General features: G+C 34.4%; 1 protein-coding gene and 3 long non-coding RNA genes across 7 annotated transcripts; all 4 read right to left on the bottom strand.

Annotated features, from left to right (window-relative positions):
- Positions 1–10,822: 10,822 nt before the first annotated feature.
- Positions 10,823–11,144, bottom strand: LOC111519672. Its single transcript, XR_002724434.2, has 2 exons — positions 11,049–11,144; positions 10,823–10,994 (listed from the first exon to the last, which is right to left on the bottom strand). It is a non-coding gene; the product is annotated as an uncharacterized LOC111519672 (long non-coding RNA).
- Positions 11,145–14,122: 2,978 nt separating this feature from the next.
- Positions 14,123–14,451, bottom strand: LOC124461544. Its single transcript, XR_006955133.1, has 2 exons — positions 14,356–14,451; positions 14,123–14,301 (listed from the first exon to the last, which is right to left on the bottom strand). It is a non-coding gene; the product is annotated as an uncharacterized LOC124461544 (long non-coding RNA).
- Positions 14,452–17,961: 3,510 nt separating this feature from the next.
- On the bottom strand, positions 17,962–18,290 carry LOC124461543. Its single transcript, XR_006955132.1, has 2 exons — positions 18,195–18,290; positions 17,962–18,140 (listed from the first exon to the last, which is right to left on the bottom strand). It is a non-coding gene; the product is annotated as an uncharacterized LOC124461543 (long non-coding RNA).
- Positions 18,291–21,800: 3,510 nt separating this feature from the next.
- On the bottom strand, positions 21,801–26,991 carry LOC6653310 (REPTOR-binding partner). Of its 4 annotated transcripts, none has more exons than XM_047013053.1 (5): positions 26,856–26,991; positions 26,064–26,145; positions 25,908–25,996; positions 22,038–22,070; positions 21,801–21,979 (listed from the first exon to the last, which is right to left on the bottom strand). In XM_047013053.1, the coding sequence occupies exons 1-5, from the start codon at positions 26,904–26,906 to the stop codon at positions 21,878–21,880; spliced, it is 357 nt and encodes a 118-aa protein (XP_046869009.1). In that variant the 5' UTR covers positions 26,907–26,991; the 3' UTR covers positions 21,801–21,877. The 4 variants fall into 4 exon arrangements, with proteins under 4 accessions (XP_046869009.1, XP_046869010.1, XP_002075661.2 ...); XM_047013054.1 differs by having other exon boundaries at positions 22,034–22,070; positions 26,856–26,987; XM_002075625.4 differs by lacking the exons at positions 21,801–21,979; positions 22,038–22,070 and adding an exon at positions 25,638–25,816 and having other exon boundaries at positions 25,875–25,996; positions 26,856–26,983.
- Positions 26,992–27,957: the final 966 nt, after the last annotated feature.

The following is a 27,957-nucleotide window of genomic DNA, read 5'->3' as shown; positions in this document are numbered from 1 at the left end:
ACCGTCTCCAGCGCGCCAGCCTGGTTCACACGTAGGCTCTCTAATCTCCGTAACATTAAGTCGAGATATTTTAAAAGATTTAAAAAAACTGGTTCGCGACTTGACTATGCAAATTACTGTATAGCCAAATCTTAATTTTGTCTTTTAAACACTCAATGCTACAATAATTATATCGTTCGCTGTAAGGTTGAATTTTATAAGAACCCCAAAAGATTTTACAACTTTGTTAATTCCAAAAGACGCTCTAATGTACTACCCTCCCCCTTCAGACTTAATGACCAGACTGCTAATAATGATTCAGATATTGCAGATCTGTTTGCTAAATTCTTTCATTCGACTTATTCTACTACTGTTTCGGAACCCACACCCTATCCCTTTTCAATCCCACATTTAAATTGTATGTTTTTTCATAGTATTACTGAAGACTGTATTATCTCTAGCTTGTCATCTATGACGTCTTCCTTCGTTCCCGGTCCTGATAATATACCTAGTTGCATCCTTAAAATGTGTTCGAGTTCCCTATCTAACCCTTCATCTCGGTTATTCTTTATATCGAGTGAGACTTGTAGCTTTCCCGATATTTGGAAGGAGTCTTTTATTATTCCGCTTTTTAAAAAGGGTAGCAAATCGGATGTTTCTAACTACCGTGGCATTGCCAAACTTTCGGCAATACCAAAGTTGTTTGAGAAAATTATTACGTCTTCCCTTCAACACCTATCCAGATCCACTATTTCTCCTTGTCAGCATGGATTCATGAAAGGTCGTTCGTCGCTTACTAACCTTTTAGAATTGACTACCCTTGTAGACCACGGCTTCCGTAAAAAGTGTCAAACTGATGTTATTTATACTGACTTTATGATCATTCTATGCTTCTCGCGAAACTTAACATAATGGGTTTTTCCCCAAAACTGTTGGCTTGGTTAAAGTCGTATCTTATTGGCAGAACCCAAAAGGTGTCTTTTCGTTCCTCGATATCTAAAACTGTTCGAGTTACGTCAGGTGTACCCCAAGGCAGTCATCTGGGCCCCCTGTTATTTACACTGTTTATAAATGATTTGCCTTTGGCCTTGGCTCATTCACGCGTGCTCCTGTTTGCGGATGACGTCAAGATTTGTTATTCTTATAATGATCCTTCTTTCCAACAGTACTTGCAATCAGATCTCGATGCGTTCTGTGAGTGGTGCCACGTTAATAAATTACACCTTAATGCCTCTAAGTGTTCTTTTATGACTTTCAGTCGTTTGTCTCCGTTCCTGGCTCATTACTCTGTTAAGTCTGTTCTTTTAGATTGTGTACCATCGTTCAAAGACTTAGGCGTTATGTTTGACCCAAAACTTTCATTTAATGTTCCTATTTCTTCTATTGTCAATAGAGCATGCAGCCTTCTTGGCTTCATTAAACGTTGGGCCAAAGAATTTGATGATCCCTATGTAACAAAGGTTTTATACACTTCGTTAGTTCGCCCTACTCTAGAATATTGCTCCCCAGTGTGGAATCCGCAATATGATGTTCACCAGCGTAGTATTGAATCGGTACAGAAGCAATTCCTTAAGTTTGCGCTACGCGGTCTTAATTGGGACCCGAGTCTTCGCCTACCTTCTTATTCTAACAGACTTCTTCTTATTAATCTTCCTTCACTTTACAACCGTAGGCTCGTTTTTGGCATTCTCTTTCCTTATAAACTAGTCAACGGCGAAGTCATTTCTACGAATTTACTAGATACGCTATATTTTTGTGTTCCCTCACGTCGGACCAGAAACTTTTTTCCTATTCACCTTAGTAGATGTCTGACTAACTACTCTCTTCATGAACTTTTCGTGTTCTTTGCCAATCTTTTAACAACCTTTCTCACCTAATTTCTCCTCATCTTTCTGTCACTTCTCTTCGCGCTATACTTTTTAATCATCTACAGCGAAACCAATAATAATATTCTGTACTTGGATTGGCTGCAACTCATCCCTGACCACATTGGCTGTGAATCGGGGCACCTTATGCAAATAAAACACCTCCACCGGGTCGGGGATGTTTAGTTGTGTATATAGCTAAGCTATCTTTTTCAATTAATTACTATCTGTCTTTAGCTTAAGCTTTTTCGTCGACTTCTGTGTTAGTTGACGTAAATAAATAAATAAATAAATAAATAAATAAATAAATAAAAGATATCGAATTAAAAATAGGAGATAAAGTTTTATTACGTAATGATACGGGTCATAAGTTAGAACCTAAGTATTTAGGCCCATACATTATAGAAGAAATAAAGGATAGGGATAACATTTTAATTAAAGATACAAAGAATAAGAAACAATTAGTGCATAAAGATAGGTTAAAAATTTTTATCAATTAATATATATGAAAAAAAAAAAATAATAAAACAAAAAAAAAAAAATTTTATCTACATTTAATGGCACTATACATATATACAAAAATACTTTTACCACATATATAATCAAACGGAAAATCAAACAATCAAATTGAAAAAAAAAAACCACAAAAAAAAAATTCTTTTAACAATAATACATAAATAAATTTCCATTAGAAAATAACTCCATATAATTACGTTATTTTTCTAAAGAGGGGGGATGTAGCATGTTCTAGAATAACAACATTACAATGTATACAAATATATTGTAGCAATTAGTTACAATATTTATGTGCGCAACATTCAAGTACAAGTTCTAAAGAGGGGGGATGTAGCATGTTCTAGAATAACAACATTACAATGTATACAAATATATTGTAGCAATTAGTTACAATATTTATGTGCGCAACATTCAAGTACATTTGCCTCTTAAGCAACATGACCCATGAGTGCATGGTGCTGGACAATTGCTGTCTCGGCAAATATAACACGCGCGGCCACTCTGGCCCAATATGCAATATGATACAACCTCACTCTCTCGCTGCGGCGACATATATACACACATACTCTTATGTAAACATTATACATTTATACATTCATACATTTATACATAAATATGTTTATACATCAGCATACCGCTCCTCTGCCTGCATTGCCAGCAGCGCAGCTACGCGCTCTTAGCTATAGAGAACAATTGTAATAGAATTAAGAATTATTCAATAAACCATACTCAAACTGAAAAGACCTGCTTGTGTCTTTCTTTAAAACTAAAAATACTACATCTCGAAGGATAGAACATCAAACCTATTACACCATGCTAAAGCACGTAAATTAAAATCACCTAACTATGAACATGTCTCGAATTGCCTTTAAATGTTTTAAATAGACCACAATGTCTGACAGTAGTGGAATATAGGAACAACTAATAAAAGCATTAAAGGATTTAAAATTTACTTCAACACGGACAAACTCAATCTCCTGGGTATTAGAAACTTTTAATTATTTCAGGTGACAAAGCAGCATCAACAGTTATTAGAAGGCCACTGCCTATGCGAGAAACTCGGCCACGTCTGAATGTATAAAAGTTTGTAGAAAAACAGATCATCAGCAATGTCAGGTTAGAATGTTATGTTCAAAAGAAAGACTATCTACATAGAGATTAGGAAATTTCGATTTCAGTCCTCTAACGTTCTGGTATCCCACGTTAAGAGACGGAAGTATTTTTTTGACACACCAGCAGATGCTGATGGGGCAGGAACAGTGTTAGTTGTCAGCCAAAAATCTTCTCGACATTATATGTCAAAGATATTAGTAGAAACAAAAAAATTTTTAACTTTTCCACCGCAATATTCGAGACGGTACCTTTTTCTTTGAATATATTCTATTACATCATTAGATATTTTGATTCGATTTTTCATTGCTTTATTTCCATATTATTATATTTAGCTTAAAGCTAGCTTATTGATTTATTTACAGAGTTTAGACTTAATTTATGTCTGATCAGGTGAGATATTCTATTTACATGTTTAGAAATAAGTTGTTAATAAATTTAGAATATAAAGGAAAATGGATGAAAAAAAAAACCTTTAAATGCAACTTAGGTACTATCTTAAAACTACAAAAGAAGGCACTTAAGGCATTGACTATATATAAATAATAAGGCAAAGGCCCTATTAGCTCAAAACATGAGCTATCTGAGATTTTTTAATTGTAAATTTGGTTTTAGAGTGACTGATGCGCTCATCAATCATTTTAATATCAGCTATTTTATGTAGAGATGTGGTTCTGTGATATCGTGGTAGGTTGAGGATCATTTTGAAAATTTTATTTTGGGCAACTTGGAGTTTTTTCAAATGAGTTACTGCCGAGCAGTTCCATATTTCAGATCCGTACATTAACATGGAAGTATTATTGATCTGTAAATTGTTAACTTATTTTTATTTGAATGTTTAGAGTGACGGTTTATAAATGGATAAAGACTACGAACAGTTTTGTTAATTTTATCTATGGTGTTACTTATATGGCTACTAAATAACAATTTTTTGTCTAAAGTAATTCCTAAATATTTAACAGATTCCTCCCATGAGATTTTAGTTCCATTCAGTTCAAGATCTGAAGTAAAAAATAGTGCTTTGGTTTTGTTGGCATTGAGCTTAATTTTCCAACTATAAAAGTATTCATATATGGAGTTTAGAGTGTTTTGTAAACTATTGTGAATATCCGAGTAACATGTACCAGAAGAAAATAGTATGGTGTCGTCTGCGAAGATTAAGGCCTTGCAACTTGAAGTCCTAGGAAAGTCAAAGGTGTAAATATTGTATAAAATAGGGCTGAGAACAGAGCCTTGTGGGACTCCGGCACAGATGGATTTTTTGGCTGACAAAGTTTCGTTCAACTATACGCAGAAGTGTCTATCAGTCAGGAAACTTCTAATTATATGGATCAGGTAGACTGGAGTGTTACTGGCTCTCAGTTTGTGGATTAAACCGTCGTGCCATACAGTGTCGAAAGGAGCTTCAACATCCATGGTTACCAAGCCAACAGATTGCTTTTCAACGAACTTAGTTTTGACAAAGTTAGTCAATTTGTCCAAAGGCTTCCCTCAGCTATAGGGCTCTCCAAATCCATATTGCATTGATGGTAAAATATTGTTTTCTTCAAGGTGGGTGTTGAGTCTGATCTTGATGATCCGTTCAAATATTTTAGATAAACCACACAGAAGGCTAATCGGACGATAACTCAAAGGAGAATTTGGAGATTTACCTGGTTTTCCAATTGGAATAATCTTAGCAGTTTTCCATTCATGAGGAAAATAACCAATTTTCAGAAAACTATTAAAGATCAGTGTAACAAATTCAACTGCACCTGCTGGTAAGTTTTTAAGACAAATATTAGGTATTTTGTCTATCCCAGGTGATTTTTTGTTTTTGAGTGACTTTATTATGGATTTTACATCTGTAGTTGAAATAAGGGAGTCACATGTGATATTGGTCTCAATAGCGAGTTCAATGAGAGAGTTATGCACTAACTTAGAGGTAGCACTATTAGAGAAGGTTTCTGTAATGTGGTGTTTGGACTCAAATATTTCACTAAGACAGTTTGCCTTTTCTAAGTTTGTAGTGTAGATCTTATCATCATGGTTGAAGAAGGGAATAAACGGCTTTTTGTTTTTTATTATTTTTGTAAGTTTCCAGAAAGGGTTGGAGTTATAACCCCGTTTAGACAGCTTCTCTCCCCAAATAGTATTATTATGATTAAATAATTCCTGCTTTATGATTCTATTTAAGTGGTTCATTCTAGCTTTGCAGATTGGCAGTCTCGTTCTGATCCATTGACTCTGAAGAGCATTTCTGGTAGCAATAATGTCTGCTATTCTGGCTGGAAGTTTTCGGGCTTGTAACTTAACTTGTATTCTTGGGGTGCAGTGTTCAATTGCCTGTGTTATTTTTTCTGTAATGGTCTTGGTCATACAGTCAATTAATGCTTTATCTGTGACGCAGTCTTTGAAGGCATTTAGGTCAGGCTGGATTGATTTAGCAAGTGTACGTGTTTGAGCATCTAAACAAACTTTTATTGCAACATTTTCAATAAGGTGAGTGTCAATGCTCTGAATCTGAGAGTGTTTAATGGATTTCTTAACAATTATTGCAACACCCCCTCCTCTAATGGCAGAGCGATCGTTTCTATAGACTGAATAATTAGGGATGAAGAATCTGTTTGTTTGCGTCAGCCAATTTTCGCTGACAAGACATATATGTATTTGGTTTTCGTTCAAAAAGTTAATAAGTTCTAGACGTTTATTGAAAACGGCACGTGAGTTCCATGTCATGATATTAAGAGCGTTTCGTTGACTATTTGTACACATATTTAAGAGCTAGTTCAGTAATAATATTAAATTGATCGCTTTTAGTTTTACAAAGACTAAGTTTGTTTATCAATTCCCTAGTAAGAGTAGTAATTTCCTCAAATGTGAAAAGATCTTGGTTGGTGGAGTTGTTTGTACCATTAGTGACGACTTGGCTATAGCTCAGAGATGTAGTTTGAGGGACGCTCTGGATGGTGTTGGATACAGCAGCAGCCCTAGGCGTTGATAGGTAAGCATAATTGTTTTGGTTTGAGTTGCTTTTGTTATATTTGGAACGCTTTTGTAATAGCGACAGGTAGGAGAGCCGGCAAGGGCAGTTAACATCTGTAGACGGATGGTTTCCTTTGCAGTTTGCACTTTGTTGCAGTCTTGTCAGGGCAGACGGTCGTTAGATGATGGCCAGCACAGTGTGCGCAGGATGTCTTGATTGCGCATTGTTTGGCACCGTGACCATATAGTAGGTTCTTGTAGCATTGCGTCAATTTATTGTGGGTTTTGGTTTTATACTTCCAACGAACTTTAGTGTGGTTTATGTGTGGATACTCATTCCTTAACTGTCTTATAGTTATACTCTTTGGAGAGAAGTAAACAACATACAATATCAGTTTATAACCGTTTCTTGTAGTTTTTTCAATTAACTTAACATCAGTGCAGCTGAGACCAAGATTCAAGAGCATGGTTTTTACTTCATCATTGGACTGCTTGTCTAGTCCAGAGAGAACTGCCTTGTATGGCTTAGTAACTCTTGTCTCGTGAGATAAAAATTCACAACTGTTTTCCTTTAGCTTAATGCACAGCAGGTAAAGTCAGATTCAGATTTTACGTATATTTTATGCCCAATTGAAATAGATTTGACATAACAATTGCTGATTTTGTTTGTTGAAAGCAAGTTATGGACAAACTGCATTGTTTGTTTGATGACTGTGATTGGTGGTAATTTTACACTAGCCTCAGGCTCTGGTTCAGGCACACGTACATTGATATTTTCGTTTTCAAGAGTCTGCAGTGGACGCAAATAGTTTGAAAAATTGTTTTCAGTGTGTTTACGCGGCGAATTTTTATCATTCGTGCGAGGCATTTTGCCATTGGCAGGTGCAGTAGCCCCGCCAAAAAACAGATAAGCACGCGCTATTTTTAGCTTAAAGTACCGTACGTTTTAACGAAAGAAGTGAAAAGATAATCGGATGACTCAGATTAAGGTACGACCTCTCGCGTTGAGTGATACAACAAAACTGACATTATTAGATATGAAAACAGGGTCTAGCCCAGAAACAAATATATGTTTCGTTGGTGGTATGCCGCAGCAGCAACGTTGGACAAGTCCCCCACTACAGCAGTCAAATTGTTCACGGGGCCCTCGATACTTTTAAAACTATCGGCAATTTCCATTGGAATGGCTACTCATGGCATCGTTTTTGAGACATCATTCCCAAGTGATACCGGTAATTCCTTATTAATCGTATTCACCACCGGGCTCTTAAACGATATCAATTTGTGTACATTGGGAGTAGACGGTGCATGAGACCGGTGTGGGACGATAAGAGACGCTGGCGGATCTACAGATTATGAAACGCCCCAAGGACTGGTCCTTTTACGTTTTGGAGACTAATTCATAAGCGCTAAGCTTATAAAATGAGTCTCCACCGCAGTAAACTGCTTCGCTTGGAGTTTGTAAACACCTGCCCAATTATTTTTGAAGCAGACAACCATTTTATAAAAAAATTAATTTAATTTTAAAAAGGAATAAATAAAAGTTTAAAGATAATAAAATATATGTATAACAATATAACGACCAGTTCTGACACAAGGGGTAATGTGCAGAGTAATCTTTTTCAATCTTTGAAATAAAACCCATTTTATGTAGTTAGTCCATCAGATTGTTGTTCTTTGTCTGTATACGTGTTATTGGGTCTTTCCTGAGGATTCTATAGGTGTTTAGATCCGATAGTATATGCATCATTCTTTCTTCTTTTAACAGAAATTTTAAACTACTTTTCAGTCTTACTAATTTTTTGGAGGTAGTCTGATGTCTATTAATTGTGGTTTTTGTGTTGCTGTAGTTTAATTTCATTCTCACAAACCCCGTGGTTTGAGTTGCGATCCGCGGGCCTTCCGTTGTTGTCATTGTGATTGTTTTAGCAAGAATTGTGTTTTTATAGTTTATTATCATAAATAAAAATGAAGTAAGTAAGTCGTCTCGTCGACTTTGGTATACCATACACCAGTAAAGCAAATATTTCAACTTTATTAAACAAATGCATTTTCACATGATTTTGACAAGCGCATCTTAGTATTTCGCTCACTCAATCTTACGAGCATCCTAGAGCCCCCACCAGCCAACGGCCAACTCCGGCCTTATGGAAAAACGTGCCAAATTTGATTGCATAAGGTAAAAAAATACGGGAGATAATCAAGTTTTTCAAATTATGGGGGCGGAAGAGGGCGTGGTTAAATCTTTATACATACAAAATGTGTGCATTTACTAAGCGAATACAGCTGGCTATGGGTGTATGGTATAAAAATAAATTTTGTACCGATATATTTCAACAACTTAACTAAATTGTTACATACATTATTTTACACGTCAGCACCGTTCAACCGAGTTGGGAACTAATTTTCGTAAAAAAAAAATGTCTGTATATGTGGACGCAATTGTCGGTGACAGTCTTAAAGTTAAGTCGTGTAGCGCTCAGAGTATTGATGATACATGATGTATGTAGCATCTCCATGGTGAACCTCTTGTTGTAGTGTCGCTCTTCATCTACTATTACTGTCTCTTCGAAATTCGGTGCATGGCCACTAGTTGCACAGTGTGTCATTAGTGCTGTTTTTAGTGTGTGTCATTTTATAGTCAGATTTGTGTTTTGAGATCCTAGTTTTTAATTTTGATTTGGTCGTCCCTATGTATATTTTATTACATGGTATATTTCCTTGTCCATTGCATGGAATTTTGTTTATCACATTACTTCTATTTGTCGTCTCTATCTTGAATTTTGTTTTATTCAATATATGTTTGAGGGTATTGTCAGGTTTGTGTGCTATTTTTATTTGATCTTTGTCATTATAGTGAATGTGATAATTTAGGTACATAAGTGACAGATAAGTAGTTTTTTTCATTTTTGGTTTTGTCAATAGGTGATTTATGTTTTTTGAATAACGACTTGATTAAGGTATCCGGGAAATCGTTGTCTTTTAAAATATTTATTATTTCCTTCTTGGTATCTTCATGGTATATTTTATCCGAAATGTTTAGCATCCGTTTGATACAGCTCCTTGCTATATTTATTATCACCGTCTTAGTGTGTTTTGAGTTAAAATTGATGATACGTCATACCTCCCACCGAACCGACCGAGCGGTGCAGCCGTATAATGCACGGCACGAATCGCGTGGACAATTAAACAATATAAAAACGGACAAACAAATAATACTATAGCTATCTATGAAGTAAATAGGAAAGGATAGAAGTTTTAAGTATAGTAATTGAAGATTCTGAACAGATTACAGGAAAAATAAGGTTGCATTCAGAGCAGAGGACCCTAAAAGATTCATGATTCATGCAACGACTAAGGTTTAAAGGTACAACAGGATGTCTACTCCGTCTACATGGTACCGAAAGACTCATATTGAGTTGTCCAAATGCAAGATCAATACTCTAAGATAGGACGGACAAGGGAAGTAAAAAGAACTTTAGTTGTATAGGAGTCGTCAAATTCTTTTGACCATCTTTTAATGAAACCCAGAACACTCATGGCCTATGCGACCGTGGTGGAAATAGGGGTGTTAAAATTTAATCATTTATATTATTTAGACGTTATAAAGGACTATTGTTTAGAAAATAATTGACCAACATTTTTTAGTGTTAAGATTTAATAAGTTTAATCTATAAACAATAAGAGTTTATAAGATCAGCTTGTAGCCGAATAAATGAATCTGTTTTTTTATAAGTAAGACAAAACTTGACATCATCAGCATATGTACATAAGTACACGCGAATGAATAATGACTGATAGAAGATTCATGAATGAATAATGAGAAAAGCAGTTGGTCAAGATGACTAACTTGGGGTGCACCGGATGTCACAGAAATGGGATTGGAAAAAGAAGACTTAAAAAGTACCTTCTGTTTTCTATTTGTTAAATATTCTCGAACGTAAGAATGGAAAAGGGCTGAAAACCCAACGTCGTTCAGTTTAGAAAGTAACAGAATCAAAGGTTTTGCTGAATTCAGTGTATATGACATCAGTTTGTTTAGCATTTTTGAACCCTTTGTTAATTATAGAGACATAGCGCATCATAGCCAAAAATTGCATCCCATACTATGATCGTGGAAACGTTTTACCAAATTGCATTAAAAAAATTCCAGACGAGCAAGATTATGACAAGGCATACTCATGCATGGAATTATTTTTTTTTTATCTATTTTTAAATTCAAACCCCTAAGAACTTTCCACACTGTAATTTTGAATACAGCATTACTTACAAGTCTGGATAAATTTGTTACATGAAGCCATGTAATGGAATTCTACCTGATCATCTTGTAGTTCTATATTTTTCCGGATTGTAAAAAAAAAATGTTCACTAAACGGCGACTTCTACAGATAAGATAAGCTTTGCGTGTAATCTGAAAATAAACTTTATACAGTGGTGCGTATTAGGAAGTATTTAAGGTTAAAATGTTTGCTCCTGTTTAACAATTCCAATATCCTTGAGTAAATAGTCGATATTATTTGATGAAATTTTGTCGCACAACTGTTTACTGCATAGCATGTACTGTAATAGAAAGAATTAATATTTTGCTGCTGTGCAACAATTAAAAATATTAACCAACACGCTCCAGTTCATCCCGTAATGATATAATAGCCTTCTCAGTTTAAAGATAATAAAATATATGTATAACAATATAACGACCAGTTCTGACACAAGGGGTAATGTGCAGTGTAATCTTTTTCAATCTTTGAAATAAAACCCATTTTATGTAGTTAGTCCATCAGATTGTTGTTCTTTGTCTGTATACGTGTTATTGGGTCTTTCCTGAGGATTCTATAGGTGTTTAGATCCGATAGTATATGCATCATTCTTTCTTCTTTTAACAGAAATTTTAAACTACTTTTCAGTCTTACTAATTTTTTGGAGGTAGTCTGATGTCTATTAATTGTGGTTTTTGTGTTGCTGTAGTTTAATTTCATTCTCACAAACCCCGTGGTTTGAGTTGCGATCCGCGGGCCTTCCGTTGTTGTCATTGTGATTGTTTTAGCAAGAATTGTGTTTTTATAGTTTATTATCATAAATAAAAATGAAGTAAGTAAGTCGTCTCGTCGACTTTGGTATACCATACACCAGTAAAGCAAATATTTCAACTTTATTAAACAAATGCATTTTCACATGATTTTGACAAGCGCATCTTAGTATTTCGCTCACTCAATCTTACGAGCATCCTAGAGCCCCCACCAGCCAACGGCCTTATGGAAAAACGTGCCAAATTTGATTGCATAAGGTAAAAAAATACGGGAGATAATCAAGTTTTTCAAATTACGGGGGCGGAAGAGGGCGTGGTTAAATCTTTATACATACAAAATGTGTGCATTTACTAAGCGAATACAGCTGGCTATGGGTGTATGGTATAAAAATAAATTTTGTACCGATATATTTCAACAACTTAACTAAATTGTTACATACATTATTTTACACGTCAGCACCGTTCAACCGAGTTGGGAACTAATTTTCGTAAAAAAAAAATGTCTGTATATGTGGACGCAATTGTCGGTGACAGTCTTAAAGTTAAGTCGTGTAGCGCTCAGAGTATTGATGATACATGATGTATGTAGCATCTCCATGGTGAACCTCTTGTTGTAGTGTCGCTCTTCATCTACTATTACTGTCTCTTCGAAATTCGGTGCATGGCCACTAGTTGCACAGTGTGTCATTAGTGCTGGTTTTAGTGTGTGTCATTTTATAGTCAGATTTGTGTTTTGAGATCCTAGTTTTTAATTTTGATTTGGTCGTCCCTATGTATATTTTATTACATATATATATATATTTCCTTGTCCATTGCATGGAATTTTGTTTATCACATTACTTCTATTTGTCGTCTCTATCTTGAATTTTGTTTTATTCAATATATGTTTGAGGGTATTGTCAGGTTTGTGTGCTATTTTTATTTGATCTTTGTCATTATAGTGAATGTGATAATTTAGGTACATAAGTGACAGATAAGTAGTTTTTTTCATTTTTGGTTTTGTCAATAGGTGATTTATGTTTTTTGAATAACGACTTGATTAAGGTATCCGGGAAATCGTTGTCTTTTAAAATATTTATTATTTCCTTCTTGGTATCTTCATGGTATATTTTATCCGAAATGTTTAGCATCCGTTTGATACAGCTCCTTGCTATATTTATTATCACCGTCTTAGTGTGTTTTGAGTTAAAATTGATGATACGTCATACCTCCCACCGAACCGACCGAGCGGTGCAGCCGTATAATGCACGGCACGAATCGCGTGGACAATTAAACAATATAAAAACGGACAAACAAATAATACTATAGCTATCTATGAAGTAAATAGGAAAGGATAGAAGTTTTAAGTATAGTAATTGAAGATTCTGAACAGATTACAGGAAAAATAAGGTTGCATTCAGAGCAGAGGACCCTAAAAGATTCATGATTCATGCAACGACTAAGGTTTAAAGGTACAACAGGATGTCTACTCCGTCTACATGGTACCGAAAGACTCATATTGAGTTGTCCAAATGCAAGATCCATACTCTAAGATAGGACGGACAAGGGAAGTAAAAAGAACTTTAGTTGTATAGGAGTCGTCAAATTCTTTTGACCATCTTTTAATGAAACCCAGAACACTCATGGCCTATGCGACCGTGGTGGAAATAGGGGTGTTAAAATTTAATCATTTATATTATTTAGACGGTTTAAAGGACTATTGTTTAGAAAATAATTGACCAACATTTTTTAGTGTTAAGATTTAATAAGTTTAATCTATAAACAATAAGAGTTTATAAGATCAGCTTGTAGCCGAATAAATGAATCTGTTTTTTTATAAGTAAGACAAAACTTGACATCATCAGCATATGTACATAAGTACACGCGAATGAATAATGACTGATAGAAGATTCATGAATGAATAATGAGAAAAGCAGTTGGTCAAGATGACTAACTTGGGGTGCACCGGATGTCACAGAAATGGGATTGGAAAAAGAAGACTTAAAAAGTACCTTCTGTTTTCTATTTGTTAAATATTCTCGAACGTAAGAATGGAAAAGGGCTGAAAACCCAACGTCGTTCAGTTTAGAAAGTAACAGAATCAAAGGTTTTGCTGAAGTCAGTGTATATGACATCAGTTTGTTTAGCATTTTTAAACCCTTTGTTAATTATAGAGACATAGCGCATCATAGCCAAAAATTGCATCCCATACTATGATCGTGGAAACGTTTTACCAAATTGCATTAAAAAAATTCCAGACGAGCAAGATTATGACAAGGCATACTCATGCATGGAATTATTTTTATTTTTATCTATTTTTAAATTCAAACCCCTAAGAACTTTCCACACTGTAATTTTGAATACAGTATTACTTACAATTCTGGATAAATTTGTTACATGAAGCCATGTAATGGAATTCTACCTGATCATCTTGTAGTTCTATATTTTTCCGGATTGTAAAAAAAAAATGTTCACTAAACGGCGACTTCTACAGATTTTGTGCGCAAATGAGAGCAAATTATCCCAACTTCTTTATAGTCCAATATTTTGCCTTTTTTGCAAAGTTAATGATAAAGCAGGTATTATTTTCATATTTTTAAAAAATTAATTTAATTTCTTTCTTTATTTCTACTTCATGTTTACATTTTTTTAGTACAATCCCAAAATAAAAAAATTAATGGTGTATATAAATAAGATAAGCTTTGCGTGTAATCTGAAAATAAACTTTATACAGTGGTGAGTATTAGGAAGTATTTAAGGTTAAAATGTTTGCTCCTGTTTAACAATTCCAATATCCTTGAGTAAATAGTCGATATTATTTGATGAAATTTTGTCGCACAACTGTTTACTGCATAGCATGTACTGTAATAGAAAGAATTAATATTTTGCTGCTGTGCAACAATTAAAAATATTAACCAACACGCTCCAGTTCATCCCGTAATGATATAATAGCCTTCTCAGTTTAAAGATAATAAAATATATGTATAACAATATAACGACCAGTTCTGACACAAGGGGTAATGTGCAGAGTAATCTTTTTCAATCTTTGAAATAAAACCCATTTTATGTAGTTAGTCCATCAGATTGTTGTTCTTTGTCTGTATACGTGTTATTGGGTCTTTCCCGAGGATTCTATAGGTGTTTAGATCCGATAGTATATGCATCATTCTTTCTTCTTTTAACAGAAATTTTAAACTACTTTTCAGTCTTACTAATTTTTTGGAGGTAGTCTGATGTCATTTTATGTAGTTAGTCCATCAGATTGTTGTTCTTTGTCTGTATACGTGTTATTGGGTCTTTCCCGAGGATTCTATAGGTGTTTAGATCCGATAGTATATGCATCATTCTTTCTTCTTTTAACAGAAATTTTAAACTACTTTTCAGTCTTACTAATTTTTTGGAGGTAGTCTGATGTCTATTAATTGTGGTTTTTGTGTTGCTGTAGTTTAATTTCATTCTCACAAACCCCGTGGTTTGAGTTGCGATCCGCGGGCCTTCCGTTGTTGTCATTGTGATTGTTTTAGCAAGCCTTGTGTTTTTATAGTTTATTATCATAAATAAAAATGAAGTAAGTAAGTCGTCTCGTCGACTTTGGTATACCATACACCAGTAAAGCAAATATTTCAACTTTATTAAACAAATGCATTTTCACATGATTTTGACAAGCGCATCTTAGTATTTCGCTCACTCAATCTTACGAGCATCCTAGCGCCCCCACCAGCCAACGGCCAACTCCGGCCTTATGGAAAAACGTGCCAAATTTGATTGCATAAGGTAAAAACATACGGGAGATAATCAAGTTTTTCAAATTACGGGGGCGGAAGAGGGCGTGGTTAAATCTTTATACATACAAAATGTGTGCATTTACTAAGCGAATACATACCAAATATGGTGTCTCTAGCTGGAATGTTTTTGAGATAAACGCTTTTTTTTAATTGCGGGGTGGTAAGGGGCGTGGCAAAAATTTGAAATAAACTTGATCACTCTACATACTACACGAGTCTACATACCAAATTTGGTGGCTCTAGCTTTAACAGTCTCCGCGATCTAGGTGTTCATACGGACAGACGGACGGACGGACAGACGGACAAGGCTTGATCGACTCGGCTGTTGATCCTGATCAAGAATATATATACTTAATGGGGTCGGAGAAGCTTCCTTCTGCCTGTTACATACATTTTGTCGACTTTAATATACCATTTCACCCTATGGGTGTATGGTATAAAAATAAATTTTGTACCGATATATTTCAACAACTTAACTAAATTGTTACATACATTATTTTACACGTCAGCACCGTTCAACCGAGTTGGGAACTAATTTTCGTAAAAAAAAAAATGTCTGTATATGTGGACGCAATTGTCGGTGACAGTCTTAAAGTTAAGTCGTGTAGCGTTCAGAGTATTGATGATACATGATGTATGTAGCATCTCCATGGTGAACCTCTTGTTGTAGTGTCGCTCTTCATCTACTATTACTGTCTCTTCGAAATTCGGTGCATGGCCACTAGTTGCACAGTGTGTCATTAGTGCTGGTTTTAGTGTGTGTCATTTTATAGTCAGATTTGTGTTTTGAGATCCTAGTTTTTAATTTTGATTTGGTCGTCCCTATGTATATTTTATTACATATATATATATATTTCCTTGTCCATTGCATGGAATTTTGTTTATCACATTACTTCTATTTGTCGTCTCTATCTTGAATTTTGTTTTATTCAATATATGTTTGAGGGTATTGTCAGGTTTGTGTGCTATTTTTATTTGATCTTTGTCATTATAGTGAATGTGATAATTTAGGTACATAAGTGACAGATAAGTAGTTTTTTTCATTTTTGGTTTTGTCAATAGGTGATTTATGTTTTTTGAATAACGACTTGATTAAGGTATCCGGGAAATCGTTGTCTTTTAAAATATTTATTATTTCCTTCTTGGTATCTTCATGGTATATTTTATCCGAAATGTTTAGCATCCGTTTGATACAGCTCCTTGCTATATTTATTATCACCGTCTTAGTGTGTTTTGAGTTAAAATTGATGATACGTCATACCTCCCACCGAACCGACCGAGCGGTGCAGCCGTATAATGCACGGCACGAATCGCGTGGACAATTAAACAATATAAAAACGGACAAACAAATAATACTATAGCTATCTATGAAGTAAATAGGAAAGGATAGAAGTTTTAAGTATAGTAATTGAAGATTCTGAACAGATTACAGGAAAAATAAGGTTGCATTCAGAGCAGAGGACCCTAAAAGATTCATGATTCATGCAACGACTAAGGTTTAAAGGTACAACAGGATGTCTACTCCGTCTACATGGTACCGAAAGACTCATATTGAGTTGTCCAAATGCAAGATCCATACTCTAAGATAGGACGGACAAGGGAAGTAAAAAGAACTTTAATTGTATAGGAGTCGTCAAATTCTTTTGACCATCTTTTAATGAAACCCAGAACACTCATGGCCTATGCGACCGTGGTGGAAATATGGGTGTTAAAATTTAATCATTTATATTATTTAGACGTTATAAAGGACTATTGTTTAGAAAATAATTGACCAATTGAGGAGAGTCATTACCTTACATTTTTTAGTGTTAAGATTTAATAAGTTTAATCTATAAACAATAAGAGTTTATAAGATCAGCTTGTAGCCGAATAAATGAATCTGTTTTTTTATAAGTAAGACAAAACTTGACATCATCAGCATATGTACATAAGTACACGCGAATGAATAATGACTGATAGAAGATTCATGAATGAATAATGAGAAAAGCAGTTGGTCAAGATGACTAACTTGGGGTGCACCGGATGTCACAGAAATGGGATTGGAAAAAGAAGACTTAAAAAGTACCTTCTGTTTTCTATTTGTTAAATATTCTCGAACGTAAGAATGGAAAAGGGCTGAAAACCCAACGTCGTTCAGTTTAGAAAGTAACAGAATCAAAGGTTTTGCTGAAGTCAGTGTATATGACATCAGTTTGTTTAGCATTTTTAAACCCTTTGTTAATTATAGAGACATAGCGCATCATAGCCAAAAATTGCATCCCATACTATGATCGTGGAAACGTTTTACCAAATTGCATTAAAAAAATTCCAGACGAGCAAGATTATGACAAGGCATACTCATGCATGGAATTATTTTTATTTTTATCTATTTTTAAATTCAAACCCCTAAGAACTTTCCACACTGTAATTTTGAATACAGTATTACTTACAATTCTGGATAAATTTGTTACATGAAGCCATGTAATGGAATTCTACCTGATCATCTTGTAGTTCTATATTTTTCCGGATTGTAAAAAAAAAAATGTTCACTAAACGGCGACTTCTACAGATTTTGTGCGCAAATGAGAGCAAATTATCCCAACTTCTTTATAGTCCAATATTTTGCCTTTTTTGCAAAGTTAATGATAAAGCAGGTATTATTTTCATATTTTTAAAAAATTAATTTAATTTCTTTCTTTATTTCTACTTCATGTTTACATTTTTTTAGTACAATCCCAAAATAAAAAAATTAATGGTGTATATAAATAAGATAAGCTTTGCGTGTAATCTGAAAATAAACTTTATACAGTGGTGAGTATTAGGAAGTATTTAAGGTTAAAATGTTTGCTCCTGTTTAACAATTCCAATATCCTTGAGTAAATAGTCGATATTATTTGATGAAATTTTGTCGCACAACTGTTTACTGCATAGCATGTACTGTAATAGAAAGAATTAATATTTTGCTGCTGTGCAACAATTAAAAATATTAACCAACACGCTCCAGTTCATCCCGTAATGATATAATAGCCTTCTCAGTTTAAAGATAATAAAATATATGTATAACAATATAACGACCAGTTCTGACACAAGGGGTAATGTGCAGAGTAATCTTTTTCAATCTTTGAAATAAAACCCATTTTATGTAGTTAGTCCATCAGATTGTTGTTCTTTGTCTGTATACGTGTTATTGGGTCTTTCCCGAGGATTCTATAGGTGTTTAGATCCGATAGTATATGCATCATTCTTTCTTCTTTTAACAGAAATTTTAAACTACTTTTCAGTCTTACTAATTTTTTGGAGGTAGTCTGATGTCATTTTATGTAGTTAGTCCATCAGATTGTTGTTCTTTGTCTGTATACGTGTTATTGGGTCTTTCCCGAGGATTCTATAGGTGTTTAGATCCGATAGTATATGCATCATTCTTTCTTCTTTTAACAGAAATTTTAAACTACTTTTCAGTCTTACTAATTTTTTGGAGGTAGTCTGATGTCTATTAATTGTGGTTTTTGTGTTGCTGTAGTTTAATTTCATTCTCACAAACCCCGTGGGTTGAGTTGCGATCCGCGGGCCTTCCGTTGTTGTCATTGTGATTGTTTTAGCAAGCCTTGTGTTTTTATAGTTTATTATCATAAATAAAAATGAAGTAAGTAAGTCGTCTCGTCGACTTTGGTATACCATACACCAGTAAAGCAAATATTTCAACTTTATTAAACAAATGCATTTTCACATGATTTTGACAAGCGCATCTTAGTATTTCGCTCACTCAATCTTACGAGCATCCTAGCGCCCCCACCAGCCAACGGCCAACTCCGGCCTTATGGAAAAACGTGCCAAATTTGATTGCATAAGGTAAAAACATACGGGAGATAATCAAGTTTTTCAAATTACGGGGGCGGAAGAGGGCGTGGTTAAATCTTTATACATACAAAATGTGTGCATTTACTAAGCGAATACATACCAAATATGGTGTCTCTAGCTGGAATGTTTTTGAGATAAACGCTTTTTTTTAATTGCGGGGTGGTAAGGGGCGTGGCAAAAATTTGAAATAAACTTGATCACTCTACATACTACACGAGTCTACATACCAAATTTGGTGGCTCTAGCTTTAACAGTCTCCGCGATCTAGGTGTTCATACGGACAGACGGACGGACGGACAGACGGACAAGGCTTGATCGACTCGGCTGTTGATCCTGATCAAGAATATATATACTTAATGGGGTCGGAGAAGCTTCCTTCTGCCTGTTACATACATTTTGTCGACTTTAATATACCATTTCACCCTATGGGTGTATGGTATAAAAATAAATTTTGTACCGATATATTTCAACAACTTAACTAAATTGTTACATACATTATTTTACACGTCAGCACCGTTCAACCGAGTTGGGAACTAATTTTCGTAAAAAAAAAAATGTCTGTATATGTGGACGCAATTGTCGGTGACAGTCTTAAAGTTAAGTCGTGTAGCGTTCAGAGTATTGATGATACATGATGTATGTAGCATCTCCATGGTGAACCTCTTGTTGTAGTGTCGCTCTTCATCTACTATTACTGTCTCTTCGAAATTCGGTGCATGGCCACTAGTTGCACAGTGTGTCATTAGTGCTGGTTTTAGTGTGTGTCATTTTATAGTCAGATTTGTGTTTTGAGATCCTAGTTTTTAATTTTGATTTGGTCGTCCCTATGTATATTTTATTACATATATATATATATTTCCTTGTCCATTGCATGGAATTTTGTTTATCACATTACTTCTATTTGTCGTCTCTATCTTGAATTTTGTTTTATTCAATATATGTTTGAGGGTATTGTCAGGTTTGTGTGCTATTTTTATTTGATCTTTGTCATTATAGTGAATGTGATAATTTAGGTACATAAGTGACAGATAAGTAGTTTTTTTCATTTTTGGTTTTGTCAATAGGTGATTTATGTTTTTTGAATAACGACTTGATTAAGGTATCCGGGAAATCGTTGTCTTTTAAAATATTTATTATTTCCTTCTTGGTATCTTCATGGTATATTTTATCCGAAATGTTTAGCATCCGTTTGATACAGCTCCTTGCTATATTTATTATCACCGTCTTAGTGTGTTTTGAGTTAAAATTGATGATACGTCATACCTCCCACCGAACCGACCGAGCGGTGCAGCCGTATAATGCACGGCACGAATCGCGTGGACAATTAAACAATATAAAAACGGACAAACAAATAATACTATAGCTATCTATGAAGTAAATAGGAAAGGATAGAAGTTTTAAGTATAGTAATTGAAGATTCTGAACAGATTACAGGAAAAATAAGGTTGCATTCAGAGCAGAGGACCCTAAAAGATTCATGATTCATGCAACGACTAAGGTTTAAAGGTACAACAGGATGTCTACTCCGTCTACATGGTACCGAAAGACTCATATTGAGTTGTCCAAATGCAAGATCCATACTCTAAGATAGGACGGACAAGGGAAGTAAAAAGAACTTTAATTGTATAGGAGTCGTCAAATTCTTTTGACCATCTTTTAATGAAACCCAGAACACTCATGGCCTATGCGACCGTGGTGGAAATATGGGTGTTAAAATTTAATCATTTATATTATTTAGACGTTATAAAGGACTATTGTTTAGAAAATAATTGACCAATTGAGGAGAGTCATTACCTTACATTTTTTAGTGTTAAGATTTAATAAGTTTAATCTATAAACAATAAGAGTTTATAAGATCAGCTTGTAGCCGAATAAATGAATCTGTTTTTTTATAAGTAAGACAAAACTTGACATCATCAGCATATGTACATAAGTACACGCGAATGAATAATGACTGATAGAAGATTCATGAATGAATAATGAGAAAAGCAGTTGGTCAAGATGACTAACTTGGGGTGCACCGGATGTCACAGAAATGGGATTGGAAAAAGAAGACTTAAAAAGTACCTTCTGTTTTCTATTTGTTAAATATTCTCGAACGTAAGAATGGAAAAGGGCTGAAAACCCAACGTCGTTCAGTTTAGAAAGTAACAGAATCAAAGGTTTTGCTGAAGTCAGTGTATATGACATCAGTTTGTTTAGCATTTTTAAACCCTTTGTTAATTATAGAGACATAGCGCATCATAGCCAAAAATTGCATCCCATACTATGATCGTGGAAACGTTTTACCAAATTGCATTAAAAAAATTCCAGACGAGCAAGATTATGACAAGGCATACTCATGCATGGAATTATTTTTATTTTTATCTATTTTTAAATTCAAACCCCTAAGAACTTTCCACACTGTAATTTTGAATACAGTATTACTTACAATTCTGGATAAATTTGTTACATGAAGCCATGTAATGGAATTCTACCTGATCATCTTGTAGTTCTATATTTTTCCGGATTGTAAAAAAAAAAATGTTCACTAAACGGCGACTTCTACAGATTTTGTGCGCAAATGAGAGCAAATTATCCCAACTTCTTTATAGTCCAATATTTTGCCTTTTTTGCAAAGTTAATGATAAAGCAGGTATTATTTTCATATTTTTAAAAAATTAATTTAATTTCTTTCTTTATTTCTACTTCATGTTTACATTTTTTTAGTACAATCCCAAAATAAAAAAATTAATGGTGTATATAAATAAGATAAGCTTTGCGTGTAATCTGAAAATAAACTTTATACAGTGGTGAGTATTAGGAAGTATTTAAGGTTAAAATGTTTGCTCCTGTTTAACAATTCCAATATCCTTGAGTAAATAGTCGATATTATTTGATGAAATTTTGTCGCACAACTGTTTACTGCATAGCATGTACTGTAATAGAAAGAATTAATATTTTGCTGCTGTGCAACAATTAAAAATATTAACCAACACGCTCCAGTTCATCCCGTAATGATATAATAGCCTTCTCAGTTTAAAGATAATAAAATATATGTATAACAATATAACGACCAGTTCTGACACAAGGGGTAATGTGCAGAGTAATCTTTTTCAATCTTTGAAATAAAACCCATTTTATGTAGTTAGTCCATCAGATTGTTGTTCTTTGTCTGTATACGTGTTATTGGGTCTTTCCCGAGGATTCTATAGGTGTTTAGATCCGATAGTATATGCATCATTCTTTCTTCTTTTAACAGAAATTTTAAACTACTTTTCAGTCTTACTAATTTTTTGGAGGTAGTCTGATGTCATTTTATGTAGTTAGTCCATCAGATTGTTGTTCTTTGTCTGTATACGTGTTATTGGGTCTTTCCCGAGGATTCTATAGGTGTTTAGATCCGATAGTATATGCATCATTCTTTCTTCTTTTAACAGAAATTTTAAACTACTTTTCAGTCTTACTAATTTTTTGGAGGTAGTCTGATGTCTATTAATTGTGGTTTTTGTGTTGCTGTAGTTTAATTTCATTCTCACAAACCCCGTGGGTTGAGTTGCGATCCGCGGGCCTTCCGTTGTTGTCATTGTGATTGTTTTAGCAAGCCTTGTGTTTTTATAGTTTATTATCATAAATAAAAATGAAGTAAGTAAGTCGTCTCGTCGACTTTGGTATACCATACACCAGTAAAGCAAATATTTCAACTTTATTAAACAAATGCATTTTCACATGATTTTGACAAGCGCATCTTAGTATTTCGCTCACTCAATCTTACGAGCATCCTAGCGCCCCCACCAGCCAACGGCCAACTCCGGCCTTATGGAAAAACGTGCCAAATTTGATTGCATAAGGTAAAAACATACGGGAGATAATCAAGTTTTTCAAATTACGGGGGCGGAAGAGGGCGTGGTTAAATCTTTATACATACAAAATGTGTGCATTTACTAAGCGAATACATACCAAATATGGTGTCTCTAGCTGGAATGTTTTTGAGATAAACGCTTTTTTTTAATTGCGGGGTGGTAAGGGGCGTGGCAAAAATTTGAAATAAACTTGATCACTCTACATACTACACGAGTCTACATACCAAATTTGGTGGCTCTAGCTTTAACAGTCTCCGCGATCTAGGTGTTCATACGGACAGACGGACGGACGGACAGACGGACAAGGCTTGATCGACTCGGCTGTTGATCCTGATCAAGAATATATATACTTAATGGGGTCGGAGAAGCTTCCTTCTGCCTGTTACATACATTTTGTCGACTTTAATATACCATTTCACCCTATGGGTGTATGGTATAAAAATAAATTTTGTACCGATATATTTCAACAACTTAACTAAATTGTTACATACATTATTTTACACGTCAGCACCGTTCAACCGAGTTGGGAACTAATTTTCGTAAAAAAAAAAATGTCTGTATATGTGGACGCAATTGTCGGTGACAGTCTTAAAGTTAAGTCGTGTAGCGTTCAGAGTATTGATGATACATGATGTATGTAGCATCTCCATGGTGAACCTCTTGTTGTAGTGTCGCTCTTCATCTACTATTACTGTCTCTTCGAAATTCGGTGCATGGCCACTAGTTGCACAGTGTGTCATTAGTGCTGGTTTTAGTGTGTGTCATTTTATAGTCAGATTTGTGTTTTGAGATCCTAGTTTTTAATTTTGATTTGGTCGTCCCTATGTATATTTTATTACATATATATATATATTTCCTTGTCCATTGCATGGAATTTTGTTTATCACATTACTTCTATTTGTCGTCTCTATCTTGAATTTTGTTTTATTCAATATATGTTTGAGGGTATTGTCAGGTTTGTGTGCTATTTTTATTTGATCTTTGTCATTATAGTGAATGTGATAATTTAGGTACATAAGTGACAGATAAGTAGTTTTTTTCATTTTTGGTTTTGTCAATAGGTGATTTATGTTTTTTGAATAACGACTTGATTAAGGTATCCGGGAAATCGTTGTCTTTTAAAATATTTATTATTTCCTTCTTGGTATCTTCATGGTATATTTTATCCGAAATGTTTAGCATCCGTTTGATACAGCTCCTTGCTATATTTATTATCACCGTCTTAGTGTGTTTTGAGTTAAAATTGATGATACGTCATACCTCCCACCGAACCGACCGAGCGGTGCAGCCGTATAATGCACGGCACGAATCGCGTGGACAATTAAACAATATAAAAACGGACAAACAAATAATACTATAGCTATCTATGAAGTAAATAGGAAAGGATAGAAGTTTTAAGTATAGTAATTGAAGATTCTGAACAGATTACAGGAAAAATAAGGTTGCATTCAGAGCAGAGGACCCTAAAAGATTCATGATTCATGCAACGACTAAGGTTTAAAGGTACAACAGGATGTCTACTCCGTCTACATGGTACCGAAAGACTCATATTGAGTTGTCCAAATGCAAGATCCATACTCTAAGATAGGACGGACAAGGGAAGTAAAAAGAACTTTAATTGTATAGGAGTCGTCAAATTCTTTTGACCATCTTTTAATGAAACCCAGAACACTCATGGCCTATGCGACCGTGGTGGAAATATGGGTGTTAAAATTTAATCATTTATATTATTTAGACGTTATAAAGGACTATTGTTTAGAAAATAATTGACCAATTGAGGAGAGTCATTACCTTACATTTTTTAGTGTTAAGATTTAATAAGTTTAATCTATAAACAATAAGAGTTTATAAGATCAGCTTGTAGCCGAATAAATGAATCTGTTTTTTTATAAGTAAGACAAAACTTGACATCATCAGCATATGTACATAAGTACACGCGAATGAATAATGACTGATAGAAGATTCATGAATGAATAATGAGAAAAGCAGTTGGTCAAGATGACTAACTTGGGGTGCACCGGATGTCACAGAAATGGGATTGGAAAAAGAAGACTTAAAAAGTACCTTCTGTTTTCTATTTGTTAAATATTCTCGAACCCAAGAATGGAAAAGGGCTGAAAACCCAACGTCGTTCAGTTTAGAAAGTAACAGAATCAAAGGTTTTGCTGAAGTCAGTGTATATGACATCAGTTTGTTTAGCATTTTTGAACCCTTTGTTAATTATAGAGACATAGCGCATCATAGCCAAAAATTGCATCCCATACTATGATCGTGGAAACGTTTTACCAAATTGCATTCAAAAAATTCCAGACGAGGAAGATTATGACAAGGCATACTCATGCATGGAATTATTTTTTTTTTATCTATTTTTAAATTCAAACCCCTAAGAACTTTCCACACTGTAATTTTGAATACAGTATTACTTACAAGTCTGGATAAATTTGTTACATGAAGCCATGTAATGGAATTCTACCTGATCATCTTGTAGTTCTATATTTTTCCGGATTGTAAAAAAAAAATGTTCACTAAACGGCGACTTCTACAGATTTTGTGCGCAAATGAGAGCAAATTATCCCAACTTCTTTATAGTCCAATATTTTGCCTTTTATGCAAAGTTAATGATAAAGCAGGTATTATTTTCATATTTTTAAAAAATTAATTTCAAGTCTTTCTTTATTTCTACTTCATGTTTACATTTTTTTAATACAATCCCAAAATAAAAAAATTAATGGTGTATATAAATAAGATAAGCTTTGCGTGTAATCTGAAAATAAACTTTATACAGTGGTGCGTATTAGGAAGTATTTAAGGTTAAAATGTTTGCTCCTGTTTAACAATTCCAATATCCTTGAGTAAATAGTCGATATTATTTGATGACATTTTGTCGCACAACTGTTTACTGCATAGCATGTACTGTAATAGAAAGAATTAATATTTTGCTGCTGTGCAACAATTAAAAATATTAACCAACACGCTCCAGTTCATCCCGTAATGATATAATAGCCTTCTCACGATCAGCAACCAATTCTTCGAGATACTGATATCGTAATTTCTTGCGAGCACGGCACTCTCTAGCACTTTGTCTGCTACGCTCTGCAAATATTCATTCATGAATTTTTATTTTGGATGAATTTTTATTTGTCAATATATACGTATATACCAAGTTTTGCTTTCATATCAATTCTTTCATTCGACGTCTTTCTTCCTGGTTTTCGCCCCCTTTTGCCGCATTCCTTGCGAGTCTGTTAATAGAAACAAGTTAACATGTTGGTTTGACTCAATATTGTAAGTTCTGTAATTGTATACGAAATAATGACCAATGGACATTATAAAGCGATTGACAAAGTGTTCACGATTTCGACTTTGTGGATCCTGAAAAAACACCAGCAATCTAAAATACAAGCTGTATCAAGACAATGATCCAAAGCATAAGTCGATTCTTTGTCGCACTTGGCTATTGTATAACTACTACAAAGTGATTGAGACGCCCCACAGAGTCCGGTTCTCAATTCCATTGAGAATTTATGGCCATTGCTTAAGCTGGTAGCGAAACGACGCCCCACGTCAAAAACAGATTAATTCCGTTGTACAAAGCAGGAATGGCTATATATAGCACAACATTACGATATGACTGCCCCCGTATCGTCGATTTCGCGATGCCTCCAAGGAGTGCTGGATGCTAATGGAAAAAACCCTCCTTTTTCATTTTTCGATGTTAAAATTGAACTTGTGTGCCTTTTTTCATTTTGCAAAATTATGCGACATACATACATACGTATGTATAAACATACATACATACATATGTATGTATGTTAAGAAATCGTTCTGTGTAAAAATGTACTTCTAAGAACATGTAACGAGATTTCTATGACAATTTGAGGGGCAAACTTAAGGAATTGGGTAAACTCATACTTTTTAATTCATATAAATATTTTGTTGTATAACCACTTACCGTGGGCTGAACTTCTTCTGCGATTGCCATTTGTATACTTTCACAATCCATTATACAAAATTTGTTTGTAGCATATATAACATAATCTTATTCCTTGTGGTAGGAATGTAAGTTCATCGATAAAATTATCGACTAAGCATATACTTTCGGGTATTTGGAAGCTATGAATTATTTTTCAGAAATTCCGATTATTTATGGTGGCTAATAAAACCCGAATCTCACTCTGGACCATCCATCATCTCTTTATAGTGCGTAAAGCCCGATTCCCACTGGCGACCATCTTCCATCTCCTTGAAGGATGGTACATAAGGTTTTGCCATCCCAATGAGGCGTTCCTATCTCAGGCGGTTCGACTGGCCTTTTTATCGATATTTTGCGAAAAATTTGTCATCCACTTGATGACATGTGCCATTTAGAGCAAAAATCTAAACAATAAATGGCAAAAAACAAACATAAAGAAACAAAATTTTAATAAATTTTACAACGGACCAAATATTTCTACCGGATCTGGAAAGAATGCTTATTGCAGAGGTTGAGTTTGTCAATGATATGTATATATATATTCATACTAGAGAGCTCAATTTGACTTAACAATATTCAAAACGAAATGAATGATGGTGAAATGCCGATTCCCATACGATCTCGGTATCTACGGGCAAAAGTTGGGATACTTGATATGTGGTAAATAGCATAAAAAACGTCCATATCTTAGATCAGTGGTCGGCAGGCACGGCCCATTCCCCGGACTAGGGCCTCGCTCTGTAGGTTCGGCAACGGTACTTCGGAAACAATTCAACTTGTGCTTGTCAGAAAAAAAATAAGTCCACGTGTCAAAAGTACACTTAAAAAATGTTTGTTGACAAATGGAAAAATTTATTTTTTCTTTATTGAAAATTTGGATTTGATGTGCAATGCGTTATTTACTATGAAATTCCTTTAAAGCTGGTTATAATGCATTAAATAATAATTTTACATTACCTTTATGACATAATTATATTGCATTAAAAATTTGTTATCATTTTTTAACATTTTAATCGAATTATTTTAGCTAAACAGTTTTTTAGTGTAAAGCAAGGAAACGTTTCGTACTTCGTGTTTGTTG

Source organism: Drosophila willistoni, unplaced genomic scaffold, assembly GCF_018902025.1.
Source record: "Drosophila willistoni isolate 14030-0811.24 unplaced genomic scaffold, UCI_dwil_1.1 Seg531, whole genome shotgun sequence".
Taxonomy (NCBI): Eukaryota; Metazoa; Arthropoda; class Insecta; order Diptera; family Drosophilidae; genus Drosophila; species Drosophila willistoni.
The sequence above is the reverse complement of the archived record's forward strand: the minus strand, read 5'-3'. Positions and strand labels throughout refer to the sequence as shown.